At 38.7% G+C, this 27101-nt stretch overlaps 1 protein-coding gene across 1 annotated transcript in view; it reads left to right on the top strand.

Moving 5' to 3' along the window:
• The window catches only part of PLCB1 (phospholipase C beta 1), a 242186-nt gene that overhangs the window by 130586 nt on the left and 84499 nt on the right, over window positions 1–27101 (top strand). Inside the window, exons 21-24 of the mRNA XM_019635243.1 lie at window positions 18–150; window positions 2167–2220; window positions 5259–5478; window positions 9181–9361. Coding sequence (XP_019490788.1) covers window positions 18–150; window positions 2167–2220; window positions 5259–5478; window positions 9181–9361 — 588 coding nt within the window. The remainder of the gene's footprint in view (window positions 1–17; window positions 151–2166; window positions 2221–5258; window positions 5479–9180; window positions 9362–27101) is intronic.

The raw sequence follows: 27101 nt of genomic DNA, 5'->3' as shown, positions 1-27101 counted from the left end.
ATGTTTGTGATTTTTAGGCTGACCCTGGAGAGACACCGTTGGAGGCTCCGAGTGAAGCCAGAACGACTCCAGCAGAAAACGGAGTGAATCCCACTACATCCCTGGCACCCAAACCACCCTCCCAGGCTCTCCACAGCCAACCTGCTCCAGGTAAACATTCTGAAGAGACAGCTGTATAACATGACTAAGGGACTCCAGTTTATTCGTGCCACTGAAGGAGGTAGCATGACTCAGTTAGTTAAAGCATCACGTGAGCAAAGGGGCATGGACTTAGGAGGGCTCCAGAAAGGTGTGATGAATGAATGAATGAATGAATGAATGAATGAACGAATGAATGCCAGGAGAGACACGTAAGTGCTCACCTGGCTCTGCTGATGACTTATGAAGCCACAAGAAAACATCTCCCAGGATTATGATGTATCTGCTGGCAGGGTGTGTGAAGAGTTGTTCAAACGTTTCTTTTAAGTAGCTATGCTTTAGAAGCACATTCTTAGTTCTACCTCACTAAGTTAAGTCTGTGTAACAATTTCTTTTTGTTTTTCTCCAACTTACTTTTTCAATAATCTTGAGTGTCTACCATGTGCTAAACCCTTCATATTGATTATCACATTTAACTCTTGTAATAGCATCTGCCTGTGAGGGTAGATTCTCTTATTGTCCCCATTGTGCAGAAGAATAAACTGCAGTTTTGAGATGACAAAGTACTTCTTGAAGGCCACATAGCTAGTGAGGCGTGAAGTCAGGACTGGCACAGTTCTCTCTGATCCTAAAATTCTTGATTTTATCTTCCAGGCTCCTACCAAAGCTACACTAATGTCTCACTTTTTAGTAAATTCCTTTGAGTTCTATATAGCTAACTCTGACATTAAATCTAAGAGTGGTTTAGGCCATTATCTCTCTCTCATATACACATTCTGTGGTAACGTTGCTGGGTTAGCCTTCAATTTTATGTGTCCTTTGCAAAGAGCTGAGGAATAGCATGCGCTTAATAACTTCTTGTTGAATCGGTTAATATAGTAAATAAAAGGGAAAAGAATTCCCTTCCATGAAAGAATGGCTTCATGTCTCCTCCGTTCCTCATGCCAAGTGCATGGCAGGGATAAAATCTAGACCTTTTATTTGGGAGGGGAGGGGTATTTCTCATGGGGGAGAATGAAATTTTGAAAAGAAAAAATCGTATTAAATTTGTATCAGATGTGACCGGGGCCTGTGCTTTTAAGAAGGTTGTTGAGATCAGTAATAGTAAGATGACTTGACTATAAACAAAAAGTGATATTTTCAAATGAAGATTTTATATACCAAATACAAACATTTTGAGTGCTTCTGGAATATAAATAAATCATTTAAATATGTGAGTAAATATAGTCTTGTGTTTTGAGAATAACAGAGAATTTAGACTTTTAGCATTTGGCTTTTTTAACTTGAAGTTTTGAAATAATTTGACTTACAGAATTATTTTTAAATGGCACAGGATACATTGCAAAAATGGTTTCCCCTTCCCTAGTGTTAAAATCTGTCAGAATCATGGTGCAATTGTCAGACCAGGAAATTAACGCTGGCACAATACCCTGAACTGAACCACAGACCTTATTTGAGCTTCATCTGCTTTCCACTAATGTCCTTTTATTGTTCCAGGTTCCAGCTCAGGATCCCACACTATATTTAATTGTCATTTTCCTTTAATTTGAACAGTCCTTCGATCTGTCCTGTCTTTCATGACCTTGACACTTTTGAAGAGTACCGGTCAGTTATTCTGTAAATTTCCCTCAGTTTGGGTTGGTCTGATGTTTTCTCATGATTAGATGGAAGTTATGCAGCAGCAATCATTACTGCCGACTGGTCAGCATTTATTTTTAAAAGACCATATGCCATCCCTCATTTTGCCAGAAGGTGGCGCTAGCATTTCCTAAACTGAATTTTTTTTATTCAAAGTAAAGGAATATATTTTTTTCTACAAATGAAGCATGTAGGTTTGCATTTAATTATATTTGCCTCAAAGTAACAGAATGAAAACATTTCTTAGGATATATTTTGAATAATTTTCTCCCTAAATTTGTCATTTCTCCATAAAGAGATGTGGGCTCAAGGGCCAAAAATTGTTGTTTCACAGGAAGAACAAAATTGAAAAAGTTAAAACAGGCTATTGATTTTATCTTTTTATTTCAGGTTCTGTAAAGGCACCTGCCAAAACAGAAGATCTTATTCAAAGCGTTTTAACAGGTAAATACCACCCCCCACCACCACTCCCAACGAAATTTGGCAGCTGAATATTAGTATAGAGTGTAAGTATAGAGGAAAGGAGACCTCCATTCATCTCTGAAAAAGAACATCATTAATACTTTTCTCTAAAAATACCTACAGCTATACAGCCCAAGCCGAGGCCACATCACGTGATGTAATCGCAGAGAAGTAACCGTACTTGGCAGATAGGATCCTACTGGTATAAAAATAACAGAATCTCACAAGGTACCCTCTTTTAGAATCCAAGAATAGTTTCATACCGGAAATGTGATGCAGTGAACACAAATGCATGCCTTCCCAAAGTGATGACAATAAACCAGAGTTTAGAAATGCAGAATATGATTCATTTGTGACTATAGAATACACAGTGTTTGGGAACTGTGATACATTTTGGATATACACGTATTTCATATTTGGTTAGTTCCATAAACTATGGGACTAAAATTGGCAATTAGCAGGACATAGTAGAGTCTGAAAAATGTTTACAATACTTGGCCCATACGCAACAGAAGTATACACACGTTTACCAAAACCAGTGCTATTGGTACGAGCCCCAAACTGTAAGCAACCCAATGCCCATAAAGGGTAGGGTGGATCAATAAATTGTGGTAAAGCCACAGACTGAAATTGGGTGCAGCTCTAGGAATAAATAAACTGCAATCACACACAACATGGATAATGTTGAAGAAGAGAAGCCAGGCACAAAAGCGCACATTCTTTATGATTGCATCTACATAAAGTTCAAAAACCGGCAAAACTAATTTATGTTGTTCAAAACAGATTTGGATTATACTTGGTCAGGGTTAGGAACCAAAAAGCGGGCCTCTGGGATGCTGATAATATTCCAATTTTGTTCTGAGTGATGGTTGTTGAAGCATGCCCACTTTGTGAAAATTTATAGGGCTTTCTTTACATTTATGATTTATGTACTCTTATGCATATATTTATATTTCACCAAATTAATACATAAAATATGCGTAGAAAAATTGCTTGAAGAGTGAATTGAAAAAACACATGTTTTTAAAGATTTAGCTCCATGGAGAGCAATACAAGATTAACACAGAAAACAAGAGACAGAAATGTAAAAAGAGCATGATTCTAATGTTATTTAAAAACAAATAAATGCATAGACAAAAGGCAATGGGTCTGCACTAGTACATGAGCAGTGATTATCTCTGGATGGCTTGTTTATGAGTGATATTTGTTTTTTATATAAATGGATACCCTTTATGCTTAAGAGCATATTCAAAGAGTAGCCTTTCATCAATATGCTTTTTAAAAAAATTGTAATTTCTCTGGATTTTTTTTAAATCATAAATTGGAACATCTTGAACCTAGTAGCAAAATTGGCCATAGCTGATTGTTGCACACCATTTTTAAAGAAGTAGGATTGAATCTGTCACCAAAAATGCAGCAATTCCTTAGGATTACAAATTCTTAATATAATAATTTATTATGCAACCATAATGAGTCCATTTGGGCCTGAGGGATACCATTAAAGAAATGTACCTGATTTTCTCCCTGGCCTCTTTATCAAAAGGAATAGAAAGTAAGGAGAATAGATACATTATAAAAAAGGGAAGCATATTTCAATTGCTTAAAGACTTCAGCATTAGGAACATAAATTATTATCCTGATTTCAACGTTTATCCACTAGATACCTCATTTTCTATTCAGGTCTGTTGTTATTATTCACAGCATATATTATTTCTAAGTCTCTTGACCGTTCTAAATATTTATTGTAACGTATTTTTGTTCCCAGAAGCAAAAAGTTCAAATCAAAACATGGAAACATGTGAGCTATGACTTGATCTAGGTTCAAATAGATGATAATTCATTGCAGTTAAGACACCATCAATTTTAAGGCACCCCACTATTCATGGATGGCTAAGAAAGAAAAACACTGACATGCTATTATACTCCATTGAGTATAAGATGCATCTTAATTTCAGAAATGTTAAGATATTTTTAAAATGGATTTTCTAGAAGTGATGAAATATGTCAATAAAATACAGAAGATTTTAAGGTCAAATTCTGTCACATTAAATGTTTTCCCATCATTGGATAAAACATGTAGTAATGTAAGCTGCCACTAACCCTTGTGGTACCTTTGGGAAATCACATTAGGGGACTTTCCTTCACTTTCCTGCTTTATACTTGAACACTTTGATAATAATAGTAACACAAACTTGTGATGTCTATACTGTGAATAGTGCCTCTTAGAGTTGGTCCTGTAGAACCTGTACAATCATTTGTTACGCATTGACAGGTACACAGCCAGAAACTGTGCTAAATACTCTGCAGGGATTCTTTTATTTCATCATCATAACAACTCTAAAACGCAGGGAAGTACTGTGATCCTTAAGGCAGATGCTGTTGGTGCCCCACCCAAATCCCTTCACCAGCTGGTGCACCCACCTCCCAGCTGTGCTGAGTGTTGGCTGCTAACAGCTCATAGCTTCTCCTGCTCTTGAAAGTCGGCCCTCAGGCAGAGGGAAGCCCCCTCTCCAGTAGGCTGTGCCTACTCCCCACTCCCAGATAAGCAAAATGCTGACCTTCTTGCCCTGAGGGGAGGCTGACTCTGGTACAATCACACTCCAGATCTCCCTGTGGAATCAGGCAGAAGCCAGACTCCCGCTAAGACTACATCTTTGCTTAGCTACTTCTCCTTCCCTGTCTGCTGCCCTCACTCCCTTCCTCCTGAGAGCCCCCTCCCCCCATCAGTAAGTCACATGCACCCAAATCCCTCTCTGAGGCTCTGTTTCTAGGGAATTCAAACTTTTTATCAAGTTATGAGTGAAGAAATTGGGTCTTTGAGAAATTTGGTAACATAGTCACAAAGTAAGCAAGTGATGGAGTGAGACGGGAACCCAGGTATGTTTGACATGGAAGCTCTGCCCTTCGGCTCCAGGTGGCTAGGATCAGACAAAATCGCTCAGTAAGCAGGTTGGGCTCCCCTTTGCGCCTGTGCTTCCGGTCCTTCTGTGACTGTGAGCTCTTATACTCATTTGTTGCAGAAGTGGAAGCCCAGACTATTGAAGAGCTAAAGCAACAAAAAGCATTTGTGAAACTTCAAAAGAAGCACTACAAAGAAATGAAAGACCTGATTAAGAGACACCACAAGAAAACCACTGACCTTATCAAAGAACACACTACAAAATATAATGAAATCCAGAATGACTACTTGAGGAGGAGGGCAGCTTTGGAAAAGACAGCCAAAAAGGACAGTAAGAAAAAGTAAGTTGAATGTGCAATGTTTGTTTGTTTTATGAAATGAAGGAAGAGTCATTTACATGGATTTTGAGGTTTTGTACCATATTTTGGACTCATACCACTGCAAGAAGGAAAGCCACCCAACTCCCTCCATTCTCTATAGCTCTTGTGTCACCTCAGTTCAGTTTTGCCTGTGGACTGAATTTTTTTATTTGACCAAATTCTCAGAATAGATATGAAGGAAGTCCTACCCTTGAGTTCTAGCCTATGAGCCTAATACCAATTGGCTGACTTCCCATTTCTCAGCTGCCAACTTGGTGGGCATGAAGTTTTTCCATGTACCTAGAACCTCGTTGAAGAGGCAACTTGCCTAACAGAAAAGCGAAGTCTCAACTATCCTTTGCTGCCCCATCTAAACCCGCAGAGCCCTGTACCAGGTAACCCTTGTGTTTGGACCTAGGGGTTCCCCATAGCTCCATATACCCAGACTTGAAGGGGAGAAGCATCTCTTACACATTCATTCAACCAGTATTTACTGAGTGCCTACTGTATGCCCAGGGGGCACAGCAGTAAACGTGACCTACACAATTATTACCCATAAGTAGCTGACACTGTCATGCAGAAAATTACGTGAGCATGTAAGCTACCTGTCGGTGACAGAGTCAGACAGGCTATACTGTATTCTTCCTTTCACTTCTTTAATGAGTAGGATTATTTTGATGCCAGGTGATAGAGAGAGGTAACGTGCACTTTTTAGATCCATATTGTGACACAGGATTTAACATGTGCTTAACTTAAAAGCATATTCAGAAGCCAACACTTGGATTTAAAAAATCAACTCAAGTGTCATTTTTCAGAGCTGGAGCAGCCTTAGAAGCCATGTAGGTCAGCTTTTATCACTTCTTCAAAGAAGAAGCTGAAAGCTAAAGGCATTAACATTTACCCATAGTTACACAAACAATTCCAGTAAAGCTTGGTCTCAAACTTCTCCTAAGTTTCTATTTTAGTGATATGTATGTAGTTGTTTGTTTATTCACATATTTATTTACTTATAAGTCATATCATGCAACTTCCAATAGAGTATTGGTAATACTTTTATTGTAATAGAACTTGTAATAGAAGACATGTGTCAAAATCCTACAAAAATAGAAAAAGAAAAACAACACGCACACATACATACACACAGACTGAGTGGCTACCAGTTATTTGGACCTGCTGTCCAATACGGGAGTCACTAGCTACATGTGGCTGTTGAGCCCTTGGAAAGTGGCTTGTAAAAATTGAAATGTGCTGTAAGTATAAAATACATACCCAATTTTGAAGACTTCATTTAAAATATATATATATATAGATAGATAGATAGATATAAATAGCTCATATTTTTATATGGACTTGCCTTGATTTTATTTTAATTACATGTTGAAATGATAATATTTTGGGTGTATTGGGTTATATAAAATATATTATTAAAAATAATTTCACTCACTTATTGTTTACTTTCTAAAGAAGTTACTAAAAATTTTAAGTCATGTATGTAGAAAAAGATCAAATACATTATATTTCTACTGGACAGCACCAACCAGTTAATGTAATTTCCATCCTTGAACACTAATTTTTAGCTCTTAGCTTCTGAGAAAAGGAAATATGGGTTAGAGAAGTCTCATTATCTGATTAAAGGAAACTTGCTTTCTTTTCCAAGAGAGACAAAGATTTTCCCAGTATTAAATTATAAAAGAATTCATCTCATGAATCTTATACAGGCAACATTAGGCAACAGAGGATGTTTTCAACTCTGTTTTTACAGAAGATGCAAAAACATTGCTCCCTTGGTTATTTATTTGTACTTTTCCTCAACAAACAAACAAAATTCTCTAAGCATCTAGTATCAAAAGACACATCAGGAGAAACTATCCTTCAAGAGGCAGAGCCGTTGAGGTCTGACTATGTCTGTCCATCTCCCATTCCCCCTTGGTACACCTTAAAATCCTGAAAACACCTCAGAGTAACACATGGACAAAATGTTTGTTAGTTTCTTATTCAAATATCCATCGTCTCAACTGAGCTTTCCATGTCAGGTGAAGAGCAGATCATTCAAGGATAGTTTCTGTTCCCACACTGGCGTGCGATGGTTCTGAGAGTGCACCTTGCTCTAGATGTCTGCCCTCAGTCAAGCTTCACTGTTGCCCCTGCTCCTATATTGTGCCCTGAGGCAGACTGTCTCAGTGAGCCCCAGTTTACCCAAGTGTTAACTGGAAATGGTCATACCTACTGGCGGGTTGTTGTGGAAGCCGAAGGTGAGGCAGAGTGGCTGGCACATGTCGGGGGGTCAACAACTAGAGCGGTTGTTGGTGGTTGTGGCTGATTGTTCTGGCTACACTCACTTCCTGCTACAAAAGATGATGCATGTGTTTCACGTTCATACCAGGATGGTGCTCATCTCACCAATAATCCTCCATTCTGATGCTGACAAATAAACTTGTTCATGCCAGGATGGGAGGCCACCTCAACGTTGCCATGCAATTCTCGTGTATCAGGATCCATGAGCCTGGCAGAGTTCCCATTCTCATTTGGCATTACACATAAAAAATGCAAATAGAGACTTTTGAGAGAAGTCTGCCTCCCTTATTTGACAAAACAGGATCCTAACACCAGCTTCAACCAACTGCCTGCCCATGTGGCACCATTGATGCTGGCCGAATTCAAAGGGAAAGCAGTAGGAATTGTGCCAGCTGAAGTCTAAGAAACTTGTACCTGTTCCACTTGACAGCAAGTTACAAACATAGGGGCACAATTTGATGTGCTGGATATCTTAGGTGGTTTAGTTTTCTTTCTGCAGAGGTCTCCATATAAACAAAAAGAGCAGCTCTGCTTTTGTACCCTGTTCCCAACACTGCCTTTTTCCTATTGTGTCCTATAAGAAAGAAGAGCGCAAACTTTGAAGGAACCACACCATATGTTTTGACACAGTAAGTTATTGAGAATTGCTTTGATTTACTTCAACATTAGTCCTAAACTTCTGATATCTATGTAACTCTCTGACTATGAATAACTCGAAGAAAGTCACTGAGCACAGAGAAGCTTCAGTAAATATTTTAGAATGATCTAATACGTCTTCCTTTCTCTTGTAACCTAAGCATTTTGGGGAAAGTGCCATTTGGGTAGAGAGATCAATGAACTTGGTACAGCACACCTAAAAAACTTATTTTAATGACATATTCTTGCTATTAAAAGATGTCAGAAACAGAACATGTCGGCTGGGAAGGTTACCGGCCCACGGTGTCTGCACAAACTCTGTTTTCAACCCACGTCACCCAGATGCACTGTCAAATCTAGTCAACGTAGCATCTGCTGAAGTTGTTATAGGAGAAATGCAGCAAAGAATTACATTACACAGAGACAAAAGACTTAAAAATCCTTCATAAGCACTGTTTTCCCCAAAGGGGGTTATCCATCGCTCCACCACCATTGCCAGGGCCCCCAGCTTTCCGCCCTTTTTTTCTGTTTCTACGTCTTTCTGGAGCAGCACACATTTCTTCCATTTTCTGTGTTTTGGAACCCTCTGCTGCTAAGCTTGTCCTCAGGATATCAACCTGTACCTTAAGTGGCTTATCGGAACACTGATTTCCAAACACAGCTCTTTCTCCAGGAGGAACTCTGGTGAGCCACCTTCCCCCTCATCTTGCTATCACCTGCATGGGTTTTGAGTCAAGCTCTGTGTCTCTGCAGATCAGAACCCAGCAGCCCTGACCACGGTTCATCAACGATTGAGCAAGATCTTGCTGCGCTGGATGCTGAAATGACCCAAAAGTTAATAGACTTGAAGGACAAGCAACAACAGCAGCTGCTTAATCTTCGACAAGAACAGTATTATAGTGAAAAATACCAGAAGCGTGAACATATTAAACTGGTAAGCCCAAGAAATGTGATTTATGTTTATATAGCCGGAACCCTCTTTTATATAGAAAACGTTGAAGGCCCTTGGATAACTTAAAGGGAGACAGCGACAGGTCTGACTGGCACCTTCCTTTCACTTCCTTATCCAATCATCTTATTGTGATGCTAGAGTACAGAGAGAGGTAAGATGCATTTTTTAGATCCACATTTTGACATATGATTTAACCTGTGCTTATAAACACAATCAAAACCTGATACTTGGGTTTTAAAAAGCTACCAAATCATCATTTCTTAGAACTGGAAATTGCATAGTGTCGACCACAGTAATATTTTATAAACCCCACTATTCTAGCATCTTTACCAAGCTCCTCTCTGTTCCCTAATGAGGCTATGGTTTATTGTTTTTATTTTCATTAACTTATTTTGGGGTTGTAATAGTTTTGGGGAGCTTTGAAATCTCACAAGGAATTAGAAAACACTTATCTTTAAGGAAATTAAGGACATGCTGCAAATCAATGTTCACTTTTTTTGTACCACTGGGCTTTTCAAGAACTAAAGAAATTATACGGTCTAGTCTCCTACATTTAGGAGAGTCAGTATCTAAATGGCCAACATGGAGTGTTGTCCACTCAATCCCTGAGCCTCCCAGTGAAAGGAAATGCATAGTCTCTGTTAATGACCACTTTTGTCCCCCAAAATGCTTTCTCATGAATTGTGACATTCTCTCCATTGTTGTTGATGCCTGGACACATAGTAGGGATGTGATACGTATTTGATGACAGAGAAATTAAATGAAACAATAAATGGCCTTGAAAACAAGCTTGCGCCAAAAACAAAACAAATGAGTAAGCTTAATAGAACTTAAAGAAAATGGGTTCTGAGAGGTATTTGTATGACCTGTCTATTTTTTTGCTAAAGGATTGTCCACGTGAGAGAATTCTGAGGCTGTTCCTCTTGTAGGTTGGAAATCAGCAGAGGGTTCAGCCATGACTGTGTATTAGGCGAGGCAGTGTAATGTGTTGTTCTAGTACCGGTTCCTGAATGACAATATGCAAATGAGCAGGTCCAAATCAGGAGCTTATCAAAAATCAGATTCCACTTGGTCAATATTGTCAACTTGAGCATGCGTTAGAATCACTTGGAGGGTTTTTAAAAATAGATTTTGGGTTCTACCCTGAATTTCCAATTCAATAAGCTTCTGTAAGGCTGGTTATGCCGATACTTCTGGTCCTAGGACCACACATTGAGACTCTCTGCCCCATACCTACGCTGAAACTCAAGGATTTATCTTTAACAAGTTCCACACGATTTTGATGGGCCTCCTTGTGTGTAAGCTAATGAAATAAGATCAAAGCAGTGAAAGAACACTCTCGGGCAGCATTCAGTTTGGTGTAAGGGAGGGGTTGCCTTGACAGAACTGACAAAGTGAAAGTGAATTTTAATGGCAGATAATGGCTGTAGGGCCCAGCTACAACCACTGCCATCTGACTTTCTCCGGTACCCCATCCTTAGTACTCCAGAAAATAATAGTAATATAAAAATTAAAATAGCACCATCCATTGAGCACTCACCATGGGGCCATACACCGTGTTAATCCATTTACAGGAATTTCCCAGTTCAGTTCTTGTTATAACCACTGCAGTTTGTTCTATTGTCAGCCCATTTGACAGATTAAAGATCTTACCAAGAAATTTTGTGACTTTTCTAGGGTTCCACAACTAGAAAGTTGGGATTTGAACCTTGGTCCTCTGACTCTAGAGCCTCTGCTTTATAACCATTGCGCAGATACCCCCACTTATTCAGATTTCAAGCCCAGGTTATCATAATGACCTCACTTCTTCTCAGAACACACAGGCAGCTCCTTCATTGTGATGACTGGGATACTGTGCCTCTCTCTTTTTCTTTGTTATTCTTTTCCAATTATAGTTGACATTCAATATTATTTTGTATTAGTTCAGGTGTGCATCATAGTGGTTAGACATTTATATAATTTATTAAGTAATTCCCCCAATAAATCTAGTACCCACCTGGCACTATATACAGTTATTGCAATATAGTTGACTGTATTCCCTATGCTGTGTTTTACATTCCCATGACTTTTTTTTTTTTAAGTTTTTATTGGGGAATTGGGGAAGGGGAACAGACAAGTTGCTGTTCTTTTGTTCTTCAGTCTAGTTCCCCATGACTATTTTGTAACTACCAATTTGTACTTTTTTTTTTTTTTTTAGTTTCAGGTGTACAAAACAATGCAATAGTTATTCTTTTCACCCCTCACAAAGTGACAGCCCACCTCCCACCATCCACTGCCCTCCACCCCCAATATCATACACATCTAGTACAATTCCATTGACTCCACTCCCCACACTGTACTCCACATCCCGTGACTATATATCTATTAAATTATAGTTGACATATAGTATTATTCAACGGCAGCTTCAGATGTACAGTGCAGTAGTCAGGCCTCTATACTGTCCATGAAGTGGTCTCCCTAACAAGACATGAAACCATCTGGCCCCCTAAAAAATATTTACAACATTATTGATTATATTCCCCCAAACTGCCTTTCATATCCCTGAGGCAATATTGTAATTACCAATTTATGTTGTCTCATCCCTTCCCCTTCTCCTTCATCCCCACTGCCCCCCCATCTAGCAATCATCAGTTTTTCCTCTGTGTCTCGAGACTTTCTGTTTACATTTCTCATTTATTCAGTTCTTTAGATTCCACATGTAAGTGAGAGCATATGGTATCTGTCTTTCTCCATAAGACTTACTTCACTTAGCATAATGTTCTCTAGGTCCACCCATATTGTTGCAAATGGTACAATTTCCTTTTTCTTTATGTTTGTACTTCTTATTACCTTCACCTTTTTCACCCAGCCCTCCAATCCCCCTCCCATCGAGTAATCATCAATTTGTTCTCTGCATCTATGAGTCTGTTTCTGTTTTTTTATAATATGTTGTTATATTGTTTATTTTGTTCTTTAGATTCCATGTATAAGTGAGATCATATGGTATCTGTCTCTGTCTGACTTATTTCTCTTAGCATAATACCCTCTATGTCCATCCATGTTGTCACAAATGGTAAGATTTCATTTTTTTAGTGGCTGAGTAATACTCCATTGTATAAATGTACCACAATTTCTTTATCCAATCGACTATTGATGGGCATTTCAGTTGTTTCCATATCTTGGCTATTATAAATAGCACTCCAGTAAACATAGGGGTGCAAATATCTTTTTGAATTACTGTTTTGGATTTCTTTGGATAAATACCTAGGAGTGGAATTGCTGGCTCATAAGGTAGCTCTATTTTTAAATTTTTGAGGAACCTACAAATTGCTTTTCATAGTGGCTGCACCAATTTACAGTCCCATCAATAGTGCACAAGGGTTTCCTTTTCTCCACATCCTCTTCAATACTTGTTTTTGATTTATTGATAGTAGCCATTCTGACAGATGTGAGGTGATATCTCATTGTGGTTTTAATTTGCATTTCTCTGATGATTAATAATGTTGAGCATTTTCTCATGTCTATTGGCCATCTGTATGTCCTCTTTGGAGAAATGTCTATCCTGGACCTCTGCCCATTTGTTAATTGGATTGTTTGTTTTCTTTGGTGTTGAGCTGTATGAGTACTTTATAAATTTTGGACATTAACCCCTTATCACATGTATCATTGGCAAATATCTTCTCCCTTTCAGTAAGATGGATGTCTTTTTCTTTGCTGTGTAAAAACTTTTTGTTTAATGTAGTCCCATTTGTTCATTTTTTCCCTTTGTTTCCCTTGGCCAAGGAAGTATATCAAAAAAAAAATATATATATATATATATATTATTATTATTATTATTATTATTATTATTATTATTGGCAGTGTTGGAGAATTTACTGCCTATGTTTCTTTCTAGGAGTTTTATGGTTTCAGATCTTACATTTAAGTCTTTAATCTATTATGAGTTTATTCTTGTATATGGAGTAAGAACGTAGTCCAGTTTCTTTTTCTTTTTTTTTTTTTGCATGTATCTGTCCAGTTTTCCTAGCACCATTTATTGAATAGACTGTCTTTACCCCATTGTATATTCTTGCCTCCTTTGTCATAGAATAGATAACCATATAGGCATGAGTTTATTTCTAGGCTCCCTATTCTGTTCCACTGACTACATGTCTGTTTTTATGCCAAAACCATGCTGTTTTGATTACTATGGCCTTGTAATATAGTTTGATATTTCTCATAGGTAGCATGATACCCCCAGCTTTGTTCTTTTTCAAGATTGCCTTGACTCTTTGGGGCATTTCATGATTCCATATAAATTTTAGGATTATTTATTCTAGTTTTGTGAAAAATGCCATTGGAATTTTGATAGAGATTGCACTGAATCTTTAGATTGCTTTGGTTAGTATGGACATTTTAACAATGTTAATTCTTCCTATCCATGAGCATGGTATATGCTTCCATTTATTTGTAACTTCTTCAATGTCTTTCTTCAGTAACATAATTTTCCAAGTACAGGTCTTTTACCTCCTTTGTTAAATTTATTCCTAGGTATTTTATTTTGATGCGATTGTAAATGGGATTTTTAAAAATTCTCTTTCTGATAGTTCATTATTGATGTATAAAAATGCAACCAATTTCTGAATATTAATTTTGTGTTCTGATACTTTACTGAATTCATTTATCAGTTCTAATGGTTTTTTTGTGGAATCTTTGGGGTTCTCTCTCTTTTTTTGTCATAACCACTTCATTTCACATACCATGCAATTTACTCACTTAAAGTGTACAGTTCAATGTTTTTTAAATTGAGAATTTGGGTTTCAGATAAGGCCCCAGTGCCTTTGAAATATGTGTAGGCCTTTGTTAAGAGGGCAAATGCCCAAATGCCTTGGATTTAGAACCAAACAAAGTTTATTTTATGGCTATTTGGGGACATCCACAATTTATATTACATGCCCTTAACTAACATGTATATCAGAACTTTCCATTAACTCCACCTATAATAACGAGAAATTGTTTTGCTATGAATTCTTTTGACTGAAAGGCATATAGAAGTGTCAGTTCTATCTTTGGTTGTAGTTCTGAGTTATGAATAAGGCTTTTAGGCTAAATTAGACAAATGCAAGTGTAATTAAAAATCAAGTAGGCCCCAGGTAAAAAAGAAATATTTGGATAATGCGGAAAATTAAACAGAAGATATTTCATCTTTCAAAATTGCTTTGGGAATTAAATACAAATGTGTTTTGGTTAAGGATCATACATCTCAAATGCAAGCACCCACAGTTCAAAGTTCTAGAAAGAAACCATCGATACACTCCCTGTTAAATGTTCATTAAAAATTAATCTTTGCAAAATGTTCTGATAGACACTGGAGATAAAAATGAAGAAGCTATCATCACCACACACTCCGGGAGCATGTATTATAAACAGTTATATCACCATGTGATGAATGAAATAATAGAGGCATCAATAAATTGACATGACAACACAGTTGGGAGAACAATTTGCCTAAATGAATAAACTGATAAACACCAAGAGAATATTTTTGACGTAATTATTTGTATTATTATGGGAGGTATAAAATGCACACCAAGTGACAAAGACTCTGTAGCTTCAAAAATTTTGCATACCTGTCCAAAAAGGATCTTCATCCTGAAAGCTCTACATCCAAATAGCTCTGCAGCCTGGTTACTCCAAGTGTGGCGCCCCCCCCCCTACACCTGGGAGCTTGTTAAACATGTGACGTCTCAGGTCCCACCCTGACATGCTAAATCACAATTTGCATTCTACAAGGAGTTTCAGGTCATTTGTTACATGTACAAGTTGAAGAACTTTTTTGAAGTCTATGAATGCTTATCAAAATGTGTTTTCTAATAAGCTTAAAATCCCTTTTAGTTGAAATGGGAAATACATTGTGCCTTCCACTATTGACAGCTTGATCATTAAGCTGGATGGGTATCTAACAGTGACAAAGGCACAGGTCCTGTGGAATCCTCACCTGTATTCACAATAAAAGAAAATGGTTTCTTTCAGGTAGAGGTGAATAAAAATAAAAATGTAAGTTCCCCGACCCCATTCAAGTTCTTGTGCCCCCTGAAATCTCTCCATAGATATTATGAGGGTTTCTGAACTCCAGTTAAGGACCCCTTCCTTGTTCCAGGGAAGACTTTCAGGGTTGGAGAATCAGCTCTAACTTGTTTGTCTGGTTTCATTAACTGCCACAAGTGGACCCTGAGTTTTGCCAACATCATTAAGGTTAGATTATACTTTTAAAGTGACTTTAGTAAGTGAAGGAGATTCTTAGGGGAAACCCTCTGAGGGTTTTTGATCATTCTCAGCAGTTAGTTCTAGCAAGACACTCAAGGCTAAATATCCACAGCCTAGTGGGAAGGGATTTTGTGGTGATGTCTATGGGGTCGCTCCTCAGTTGCATCTATGTTTCGCCCTCCATTTTGTCTTGTTTCTTTTTCCTCCTTCTTGCTGGCTTCAAGAAAAGATTTTCTCATTTTCTCTCACAGTCGCCACATTCTTTATCCTCTGCAGAGGCATGCTTTGTTTAGCTTTGCTTCGCTTCCTATTTTTGTTCCTCTTTCTCATATTTTAAGTCTCCCACATGTTCTAATCTTATTTAATTCTGCCTTCCTTCACATTGACTTTAATGGCGCATAACCAACATTAGTACCCATCCTCCTGAGTTCTCTAATTCTCTGCCAATCCCAGTGTTTCATAGTGAAAGTTCTGGGTGAATACTGATGAGCTGTGAATAGATGGCCCATCAAGCTGTGAGTGGTGGTGAGTGTGGATCTCATGGGAAATGTCATCATTTCTGGCCAGTGCTCCCCTACTGAGTGACCACCCTGGACTTCAGTTTTCTTATCTGTCAAGTGGAGATAAAAATAATCATCACACACAAAAAAATCCTTACTTCATTGCACTGTAAGAAGGAATTATGGATAATGCACATAAAACATTGTTTTTACGGTAAGCCTCCTTTTTTACAATACATGAAGGGCTAGGAGATCTTAAGTTCAAATATAAATGTGTATTAAAATGTTTGACATCCTGCTGCAGCCTGAGGGAGTTCATCATTCTTCCTTTTGATAATTCTTATCAGCACCATTTGCTGTTGCTGGCTGTCTAGGAGCCAAGCTTGGATTTTCTCCCTTCTGTGGTTGCTCCGCCAAAGTATGTGCCAAGAGTAATTGCAGTGTCAGGAAGTATCTCTACTGTCGTGGTAGTGTTCTCCGTCTGCCTCCAATAGTCTGACTTTAACATAGGACCTTTCTTCCTGGGAAATACATGATTTAGCTTGACACACACACAAAACTTTACATTCTTTACCAAACAAGAAATGTCAAATAAGTAAAAGAATTTCGTAGTGAAATAAGGAATATGATAATTGTCAAAATGTGTTCTTATCAGTTTTCCTTATCATCATTAGGTAGTCTTAATGGAGTAGATGTTATTCTGTGTGTGTGTGTGTGTGTGTGTGTGTGTGTGTGTGTGTGTGTGTGTGTGTGTGTGTGTAGGGGCATTAGAAATGGTATTGAAGGGCCGGCCGAGTGGCTCAGTTGGTTAAGAGCTCGCTCAAGAGTTTGAGCTCTGAGCAACAGTGGTTCGAGTCCAGCCTGAGCTGAGCAGCCACTGAGCTGCCAACAGGTAGCAGGATGGCTCAGTTGAAAAAAAAGATAAATTAAAAAAAAGAAATGGTATTGATCTTAAATTCTATTGCTTTAATTATGAGCAAAAATAAGTATAATTTTTATGTGTGTATTGGCTATTCATATTTCTTTTTTCCACAAACTGCCTATTCACATCCATTGCCTATTTTTCTGTTGGATTGTGTCCTGTTCTTTGGATACACGGAATTCATACTATATCTTTTCATTTATTATTTTAAGAAGTTGGGCAACTTAGAGAGTATAAAGTATGCTGACATAATCATTGACTCACCAAAAGTTATTGAAGGTCTACTGCAGTCCTCATACTGGGGGAGGGATTCCATGGGGACCAAGCCTAAATGTGGTCCCAGCCCTCAGGGGTTAAGAGCACAGTTTGTGGAAGTCAGACCTACTTTATGCCCATCTTTATCAGTTGTCTTTGTTGCATAACAAACACCCTAAAATGATTGGCTTAAAACAACAACCATTTATTTAGCTCATGATTCTGTGTGTAGCAATTTGAGCTTGATTTAACTGGATGATTCTCCTGGTCTTGGCTGGGCTCATTCATGTGTTTTTAGTCCAGCCGCCATTCACCTAGGGGCCCAGCTTCTGAAGGTCAGCTGCTGGGTCAATGCAGATGACTGATCTACATTTCTCATCATCCAGCAGGCTAGCTGGGGCTAGTTCATACGGAAGTTGGAAAGGCATCCAATTGAGAGGAAGCAGAAGCACACAAGATCTCTTAAGAGGTCTTGTTTCTTTCTCCTTCTTTCACCAAACCAAGTAAAAAGACTTGCCCAGATTCAAGATATAGGAAAATAAGCTCTGTTTCTTGATTAGGGGAGCTGCAAATCTTATTGCAAAGAGCATAGATACAGAAAGCAGTGGAGAATTAGGGTTTGTTTGTTTGTTTGTTTGTTTGTTTGTTTTCTTCAGAATCTACACACAGCCCTCCTAATTTGGATGTGAGATTCACTAAAACAATCCAGGGACACTTAACACAGTGCCTAGAACATAGTCATCATTCTTTACCAAAGGACAATTTGCACAGGATTTAGGGTGAGGAGACATGACTTCCATTTTTAGTTATGTAACTTTAGCTAAAGCATGTCACCTCTTGAGTGTCTGTATTCTAATTTTTTTTTAAAAGATTTTGTTGGGGGGTTGGGGGAGAGAACAGCCTTGGGGAGTCAGGGAAGGGAAACAGACAAGTTGCTGTCCTTTTTGTTCTTCAGTCTAGTTGTGGAGGACATCGCTTCACTGGCCCATGTTGGTATTGTGATCATTGCGCTCTTCAGGGCTAAGGCAGATCAGTAGCCGGCCATTGGATGGCCACTGATGGTGGCTCTTGGTCACTCACATGGCTGCCGGCCACTCAAAGTAGCTCACGGAAGCCCACTGTAGCAGGGGCTGCAGCCTATGCCACTCATGGCAGCCCGGTTCCAGGTCAAGCTGTTGATCACCATCTTAGCTATAGGGGGTGCAACGTCACTGGCCCATGTGGGATCTGAACCAGTGGCCCTGCTGTTCAGAGCTCACTCTCCCAAGCCAACTCTTAACCAATGAGCCACTCAGCTGGCCCCTGTATTCTAATTTTTAAAATAAAAAGTCTGTACAAGAATGCTTGTTAAGTTTCCCTTAACATTTTGGTTTCAATTAAATTACAGAATACAGAAATGATCCAACTCTCAGACCTTTTAAAATAATAAGTAGGGATTTCAGTTTAAAGCAACATACTTTTCAACTTTGGTTTTTCTTTTGTATATGTGCACAATACAAATATTAATATGTTTTTATGTGATAATTGGGTGACTGTTTAGGTAAGATTAAGGGTGAAAAAAAAAAGGCAGTAAACAGAACCATCCCCAAGGCAAAGCAAATAATAGTTATGACTTGTGCCAATTTAAAGAAGCTTAGGGAACACAAGAGATTCTGCTGAAAGGAAAGTTCCAAAATAGAATCCGCAAGTCTGATAATTTAGTTTGTGCCCTCTGGAATTACAGGACTCATTGCATTCCATCTGGCAAGTGAGGGATGCTAAAATGATGGATTTTGCATTAAGAAAAAAAGTAGCTGATATATTGTGGTATTTATCTTCATGGGCAGCTTTTCTGGGTCTAGCTTCCAAAATGGGCTGTTAAAATATTAAGCCCCTGATTTATTTCTATTTTAGTTACAAACCACAGGATAAATTATGTCTGTTTTAGTCAGGTTTCCTTTGCTAATTATTTGAAAACCTCCAGTTTGAATATCATTACTACTTTCCCACATATGAGTGGTAAGTAATATTTATTTATTTCATTTATTCTAAATTAAACAACCATGACATCTTTTAAATTTTGAAACCTTATCCTAAAATTTTACTGGTTTGGGGTTTTTCTTCAGTTGGTTCAATGAGATATAATGATCTCATTTGACTTGATCAGAGGCAGATATTTTCTCATTTGTTTTTACTTTAATCAAGAAATCCATAACTGTATCATTTGTGATACATCTACTTTTCAATAATTTGCAAGCACCTTTATTAGCATTTAATATGACAAAGGGATCATTCTTTGGCCTATTGTAAATTTTTACTTAAAGCTCTATATGGATCATTTTAAGTGAACTTCCTTTTCATAAAAGTTACCTTATCATTAAAATAAATAGTTCATAGCCATAAACCCTTACTTTTTTATTGTTTCACAGTATTTTAAACCATCATTGAATTCTAAAAACACTTATAACCATAGAATAATATAATTTTACAATTTATCAAAGGAGGTTTAAAGATAATTTAGATGTCATATTTTACTAGTGAGGAAATAAGGCCCAGAGATTTGAGCTGGCAAAGTCCAAGCATCATTTAGGCTGATAAATGAGATAGAACAACTAGAGCTCACTTTATCAAATTTCTTGATTTTTTTTCTCTTTTTTTTAGTTTGAAGATATTTCCAGTTGATAGCTTCATGAAAGAACACTCAAAATATCCAAAATATCAAGGGTGTATGTTACTTTGATTCATTTACATTTTCCAAAAAACTAAAAAACTGACATTTACCTTGGCATAATTTAAAAGTGGAAATTTTAAATGTTGTACATTCACTGGGCCAATGTACTGACCTTGACTAGGGGTCTTAGTCAGATTTTGACTTTCATTTATTTCTTTGCTCAGCAAGAAAAAAAAAATTCCAAGGATCCTTTAAACATTTAGGTTCAAATAGGAAGCTATAAATTTTGTTTAGCTATGGAAATTTTTAAAAATATATAACTTTATAAGAAGATATCTCAGAGAATGATCAAGGTTATTACCCTTTTGGTCTAAGAATTTACCATCCTCCTGAAAAAAGAAGGGAGCTATTGCAGAATGTCAGCACCACGTGCACAGGGCCTGTCTGTCAGCTCACAGCTGAACCATCCGCACTAGCTCAGTATCTAGTACCGCGTAGGTGCTCAGTAAATACTGGTTGATGAAAGAATGAATATTTCTCAATTCAAATGGCTAGCATACACCCCAGTATAAACACCCACCTTATTTATAAACTGTCAGTAATGTGCTGAGTCCACAGATCATTACTTAGTATAGAAACATCATAAATTAATTCTTTGTAGAAGAAAAATAATTATAGTGAAAACTCAAGAGTGGATGTTTGACTAGCAGAAAAGAAAGAGATGTCTTCTCTAGATAGTAGCAGTAGGAGAAGGAAGATGAGTTGGGTCTGAAGTGTGAACATTCTATACTTGACTTTTTGCCCATTTTCCAAAATTATCCTTCTTTGAAGAGACTCTAAAGATGCCAATTTCTGTCCACATATTTTTTTAATCCCTTTTGAGCTAGAGTCTAGAAATTATTCTCTTCCATGGAAATAATTCTCTCTCCCTCAATTAACTAAACCAAGTGAAATTGAGCATGGACTTGAGAACATGAAATTATATTCCCCGGGGGCTTTTCTTTTTCACTCCTTAAAAGGTTTGGAACACTTACTGAGTAGAGTAGTCATGAGTGGTAAACAAATAAGCAAAATTATGGAAATGTGTCTACTCTTTGGGGCCAGAAAAAAAAATCATACTAAAAGTTAAATTTGGGCCGGCGGAGTGGCGCGATGGTTAAGAACTGGCTTGGGACGCCAGAGGGCCCCAGTTCGGATTCCACATATGAGGGCCAGTGACACTGCCCTCCACAGCTAAGATGCTGAACAACAGCTCAACCTGGAGCTGGGCTGCTGAGAGTCGCCGGCGCCGGCGTAGGCTGCAGCCCCTACTGCAGTGGGTCGCCATGGGCTACCGTGTGTAGCCAGCATCCAGCGTGAGTGGCCAGCAGCTGCAGTGAGCGGCTGTCCAGAAGCCGGCAACTGATCTGCCTCGCCCGGGAAGAACACAATGATGGTGCCAACTTGGGCCAGTGAAGCAACGTCCTCCACAACTAGACTGAAGAACAAAACGACAGNGCCAGTGAAGCAACGTCCTCCACAACTAGACTGAAGAACAAAACGACAGCAACTTGTCTGTTCCCCTTCCCCCAATTCCCCAGCGCTGTTCCCATTCCCCCAATTCCCCAATAAAAATCTTCAAAAAAAAAAAAAGTTAAATTTAAATGTTTTTTACTGCATTTTGGTGTACCACGTATGCTTATGGTTTATTTCCTAGAAATTCTAAACTAATCTTTTCTTTTTCATCTTCAGTGAGATTGGTGGCTAATACATGATTGATAGATAGGGTCTTTGAGTACAGCCTATGTTTTAAAAAATAGACCCAAAGTGAGTGTACTCTTAAGTTAGTTAAAAAGCATTTCAGTTATTGTGTAGAAAATTCCTCTTCTGGGTCCTATTTTCACATTTCAGCAATAGAAATCCTGAGCACAGAACTCAAAGGTTCCTCCATCTTTTTTGGGGGTTAAGCAGTGAAATTTTTTATTTTGATTATTTTATTTTATTTTTTGGTCTGGATTCTCTTGGTTGCAAGTGACAGAAACTTATTTTGGACAAACTTAGACAAGAAGAGTATATACTATAAAAATACACACGGAGGATCACCTAAAAAAGAATTGACTTTCCAAACTGCAGTAAAGAAAAAGATAGAGAGATGGTGCCAGAAACAACTCTACCTCCTAAGTTATATTTCTTTCTCCAGCAACAGGTTGGAAAAATCTTGGGCAAAGCCTTGTTAGGGTCATAGTATTGGCCAGGCTTGCTACCTTAGACCAATTACCTATGGCCAAAGTCAGGGTACGATTGGTCCAACCTGGATCAGTACCTCCCCTGGACCAGTTACCTTGACCAAAGGATGGGAATAAAGAACACAGCAACTCCCATGGGAACCACATTAGGCACACAGCCATTTCTCAGAAAGCAGAGAAAGTTCTTCTTGGAGAAGTAGTGTTGGGTAGAGAAAACCACAGATGAACACCATTCTCTCTCTTTTAGGTAGGAAAAAGATAAATTATTGATATATATACATATATATATATATATATATATATATATATATATATATAATCCCATTGTCAATTTAATGCGAGTCTGGCAATGATGGCATATTATTAAGAAAGTCATGATGTTAATCATTCTCCTTCCTGGACCTTAAGTAGAGGAAGTTTAAATGAAAACAGTAAATGCTGTAAGAGCAGAATTGCAGTAAGAGTGATGGTCTTTCAAAAATATATGGATAGGGCAGAATGTACAGGGCGGGGTCTGTTGTATGAGAGAATAGGAGAGACCAAGGGGAACTGAGCACAACTGAAGGACATTTACATATGTGTCCCGTTAAACACAGAGATGTTGTCCTCTTTAGAACAAATATCCTTTGGGATTCTAGGGAGACAGTATTTTTACAAGCTGCAGGCAAAAACCACATTTAAAAAAATATGCCTGGATTTCACAATAAGGCATTTTTTCCCAAGGGAAAGAACTTAGCTTCTTAAGTCCCCAAATTTCATAGTTTTAAAAGTATTTTCCATAAGACAGCCCGCAGCTGGGATGGGATGCTCGATAGCTATCGCCAAGGCCAGGGGCAGTGTGGTTTCATTCACAACATTTTTTGTATTTATTCTATGTAGAGCCTGGGGTTCCAAAGATATTATTAAGATTAAGAGATTGCAGTAGTGGCGTTTCTTTTTGGAAGCAATAATAAAGTATGTACACACAAATGTAAATAGCGACGAGTGTAAGTGGTATCTTACAGAACAAGCCAATTAAGGTGCCAAGGCCTAGAGTTTTCCGGGTTATTAAAGGGAACAATCGTCAAAGGCTGGTTTAGAAAGGAGAAGGCCATGGACAAGGGGAAGTCGTGGCTGGTACCCACTCTCTTATCAGAAGGGGCTACAGTAGCACAATCCAGTAGAACTTTCTGTATGCATGGAAATGTTTTATATCTGTCCTGTCTCCCATTCAAATGGAAATAGCATCAAGGTAGAAGAGGAACATGAGAAAAAGTATAGAAGCAGGTGTGTGCCTGGGCAATTCTGAGAGCAAAATACTGCCTAGTCTGTTGGGTATGTTGAATGATAATCAGGAAAGAAAATTTAGAGCTGGAGCATAACATATTTGCTGATCGAGAGACAGTTAAAGACTGGGTACATACAAAAGGGAAGAATATTTGGGATGGCGTAGAAGGACTCAGGAGAGACTGAGGGCAAGAAGGGAATACCTGTCCTTACCGGAGTTAATGAAAATCTACACCAGAGCGCTGTTAACACAAAACGATGAGATACATGGTGACAAGAGAAACTAAAATCTCCATGACTCATTAGATGGGGAAAGTACCCAGGAGAGAAGTGAAAGATAATGTCCAGTTTGGAACTGAATAATGATACTTTGTGGGACTGACTAGTCTTCTGTGAGAACAATCCTAAACTTGCTTGTAGCCATCCTCACCTAGAGTTGTTCAAAGGCAGTTGGTCATGCTGAAATGAACTGAAACCTCTAAAAGAGTCACAGAAGGTAATTGCTGGAGATCCTATAAATTAAGGACAGAGTTTTGTATAGAGAGGTTAGCAACTGGCGTGCTGTCAAGAAGAGAAAGTCAAGATTCCCAAACTGTGGGCAAAGGCACCCTGAGGCACCATGTTGAACTCCCAGGGGAATTTTGGGATATTTTATATTTTTGAAGAAAACAGAGCAACATCTGTTGGAGACTGTGCAAAGTAGTACTGTTAAATTGTTTGGACCTAATTATTTAATAAATAAATGGAACTGTTCCTTTATTTCTTTTAGCCTAAGGGTGCCGTGAAAAAATTACTCAAATTCTAAGGGTGCTAACTGAGAAAACTTTTGAACCTTTGGAATAATAAAATTTAAGTGCTGAGAAATGGACATGAAGTTCAGTAATGAGCAAGTTTCTGTAATCTTAAAGCAAAATCAGGTGAATTCCAGAAGTGAGATGGTAGGGTTGAAGGATATGGGGGTGGAGCATTGCATCTTTGGAAGCAGCAGTTAGTCTTCAATTTTAGGGATAGAAATGAAAGGAAGGTCAAAGATGGAACATAAGTTCAGGGTTCTGGGAGGATAAGGAAAAGAGAGAATGTGTTTTTATGCAAAGAGAATGTGTCCAGTGCAGAAGAAAGTTTGAGATGAGAAAATAAAATGGTGGATTAGGTTCTGCCACAGGTGGAAGAAAACAGGATGGAAAACAAGAACCTTTTTTTTGAAAGAAAGGGTAAGGAAACAAAGCTAAGAACTTCCGATGTGGTCTATTAGGACTGGCACGTGTGTTTTCCCTCTCAGCTTTCACAACCGCCCCAAGAGAGAAACTTTATCCCTGTGTCACAAGCGAGGAAGCTGAGCTTAGAGTAATGGAGAGGATGCAGAGAAAGTTCCAAAGATCTTTTGAGGTGGAGAAGAGGGAATTTAAGAGGGTGTCTTAGTCAGTTCAGGCTGCTATAACAAATTTCCATCCACTGAGTGGCTTAAACAACAAACAGCTATTTCTCACGGTTCTGAAGGCTGAAAGTCCAAGATGAAAGCACCTACAAATTTGATGTCTGCTGAGGGCCACTTCCTAGTTCATAGATGGCTGTCTTCTCACCATGTCTTCACGTGGCTGAAGGGGCTAGGGAGCTGTCTGGGGTCTCTTTTATAAGGGCACTAATCCCATTTATGAGGGCTCCACCTTCATGACCTAATCACCTCTAAAAGGTCCCACTTCCTAATACTATTACATTGGGGTTTGGGATTTCAATACTGTATGAATTTGGGAGACACAGACATTCAGTCCATAACAGAGGGCTTTTTCTAAAGTGTCTCCATCTTCCTCAATAATCTAAACAGCACTTCTCAAACTGTAACATGCACAAATATCTCCTGGGAGTCTTGTTAAAGTGTAGATTTTTATTTCAAGTTGATCTGGGGTAGGGCCTGAGAATTTGCATTTCTAATGTGATCCCTGGCAATACCGATGCTGCTGGTCCAGGGTCCACACTTTGAACAGCAAGCTCAACTGCAGAAAGTCAGGTCATCAGCTCGAAGTTTCTTGGATGGTGCCTGGTATTTAGCAGGTGCTTGATAAATATTTGTTGGATTGTGGCTGAACTGAATAGTTTAGAGAAAGCTGTGTGTTCCAGGAGCAACAGAAGTGGGAAGAGCAAAGAGCCAGTGCGGATGGTCTGAGGGAGGGGCACACAGGAAGGCCAAGGGGTGCAGGGGGCGCGGAACTTCTGTGGAACCTCGAGAGAGTGTGGTGCTGGCAATTGTGTGGGGGCGAAAACCAAATCAAAATAAAAATCAGAATTGAGTGTGTAGAAGGGCTGTGAGATCTCAAGCTCAGTGTCTTCATTGACTGGATATCGACGCTGCTAGGATGAGGGCGAGAGGTAGGAGGAAAGCAATAAATGTGAGTAGGCGCTGGGATAATCAAGAACAAAAGAAAATGCTCTGACGTCAGAAGAATGATAGAAAATGACAACAGGGAAACAGACGTATAATGCCATTAAATTCAAAAACATTGCTGGGAGATTTAACAATGGTCAGCAGAATGAGGCCAGGCCTACCAAGATCTGCCCCCTGAAATCTAGCAGAGTATCCAAATCATCTGAGGCGATTTTGAAAATACTGATTCCCAGGCCCTGCTCCTAGACATTTGGAGTCCATACAGCTAGGAACAGGCCCTGGAATCTGTGTTTTTAAGAAGTTGCCCACAAGTATTCTGATGTTGCAGCCAAGGCTGGAGGAGCCCTGGATAACCTTCCGTAACTCCTTGTGCTGAATGGGAGAGAAAAAAGTTCCCCTAGAGAAGGAAAGGTGACAAGTGTGCACCCTCAGCTGAAATAGAGGCATGAAGCGAATCCGTGAGGAAATTTCTAGAGCCTGTGCACCAAATTCAACACCTAGACAGCTTGATAAATGTCACTACAACCCTGTACTATTTCATGATTTCTGTAATTGTGGCAGTAATGCTCAGGCGATCTTTTGAATGATCAAATAAGTTTCCTGCTGGCCCAGCCCCCATTAATATTTGTTCAGATTCAATCCACTTCACAGATGAATGCATCAAATTTCATGTTCATGTTAAGTTAATGCAGGTTCTTATTGGATTCCTGTAAGAGAATTTCTCTTTTGACTTCTTTTATTCTCTTAGTTAAGAAAGAGTTTTTAAAATCAATTCTAAAGGGATAATGAAAAGGCAGCATGGGAAAGTGGTAAGGGCCACAAGCCTGATGTATGTGGGTTTGTACCTGGCTCCATCACTTACTACCTCTGCAGCATGCTTCAGTGTCTTCCTATGTAAAATGAAGATAATAGCACCGACCTCATAGGGCAACTCTTAGTATTGAGTAAGTTAATGCATTTAAAGCTATTCAGATTGTGCCCAGCATATATAAATTATCAGTGAAAGTTTGCTGACGTTACAATTATTTTCCCTGTCACTGTTGTAGCTATAGGTTACATAAAACTGGTCAACTCGCCCTGCTGTATCTGAGAATGTCCATCTCTGGGGAGCAGTGGCGGGGCCTTTCACAAGCCCGCGCCATCTATTTGGAGTTCAGTAAGAAGGGTTGAGTCCAGCTGCTATGGCTGCCTGAACAATTGCAGAAGGTTACTTACATTCGTTCTTCATGTGGAATAAAGAAAGAGAAGAGATTGGAGGATAAAATAATGCTTGCACAATTGATAAGCATTTACTGAGCA

The sequence above is a fragment of the Hipposideros armiger genome, unplaced genomic scaffold (genome assembly GCF_001890085.2).
Source record: "Hipposideros armiger isolate ML-2016 unplaced genomic scaffold, ASM189008v1 scaffold_20, whole genome shotgun sequence".
In the NCBI taxonomy this organism is placed as follows: domain Eukaryota; kingdom Metazoa; phylum Chordata; class Mammalia; order Chiroptera; family Hipposideridae; genus Hipposideros; species Hipposideros armiger.
The sequence above is the reverse complement of the archived record's forward strand: the minus strand, read 5'-3'. Positions and strand labels throughout refer to the sequence as shown.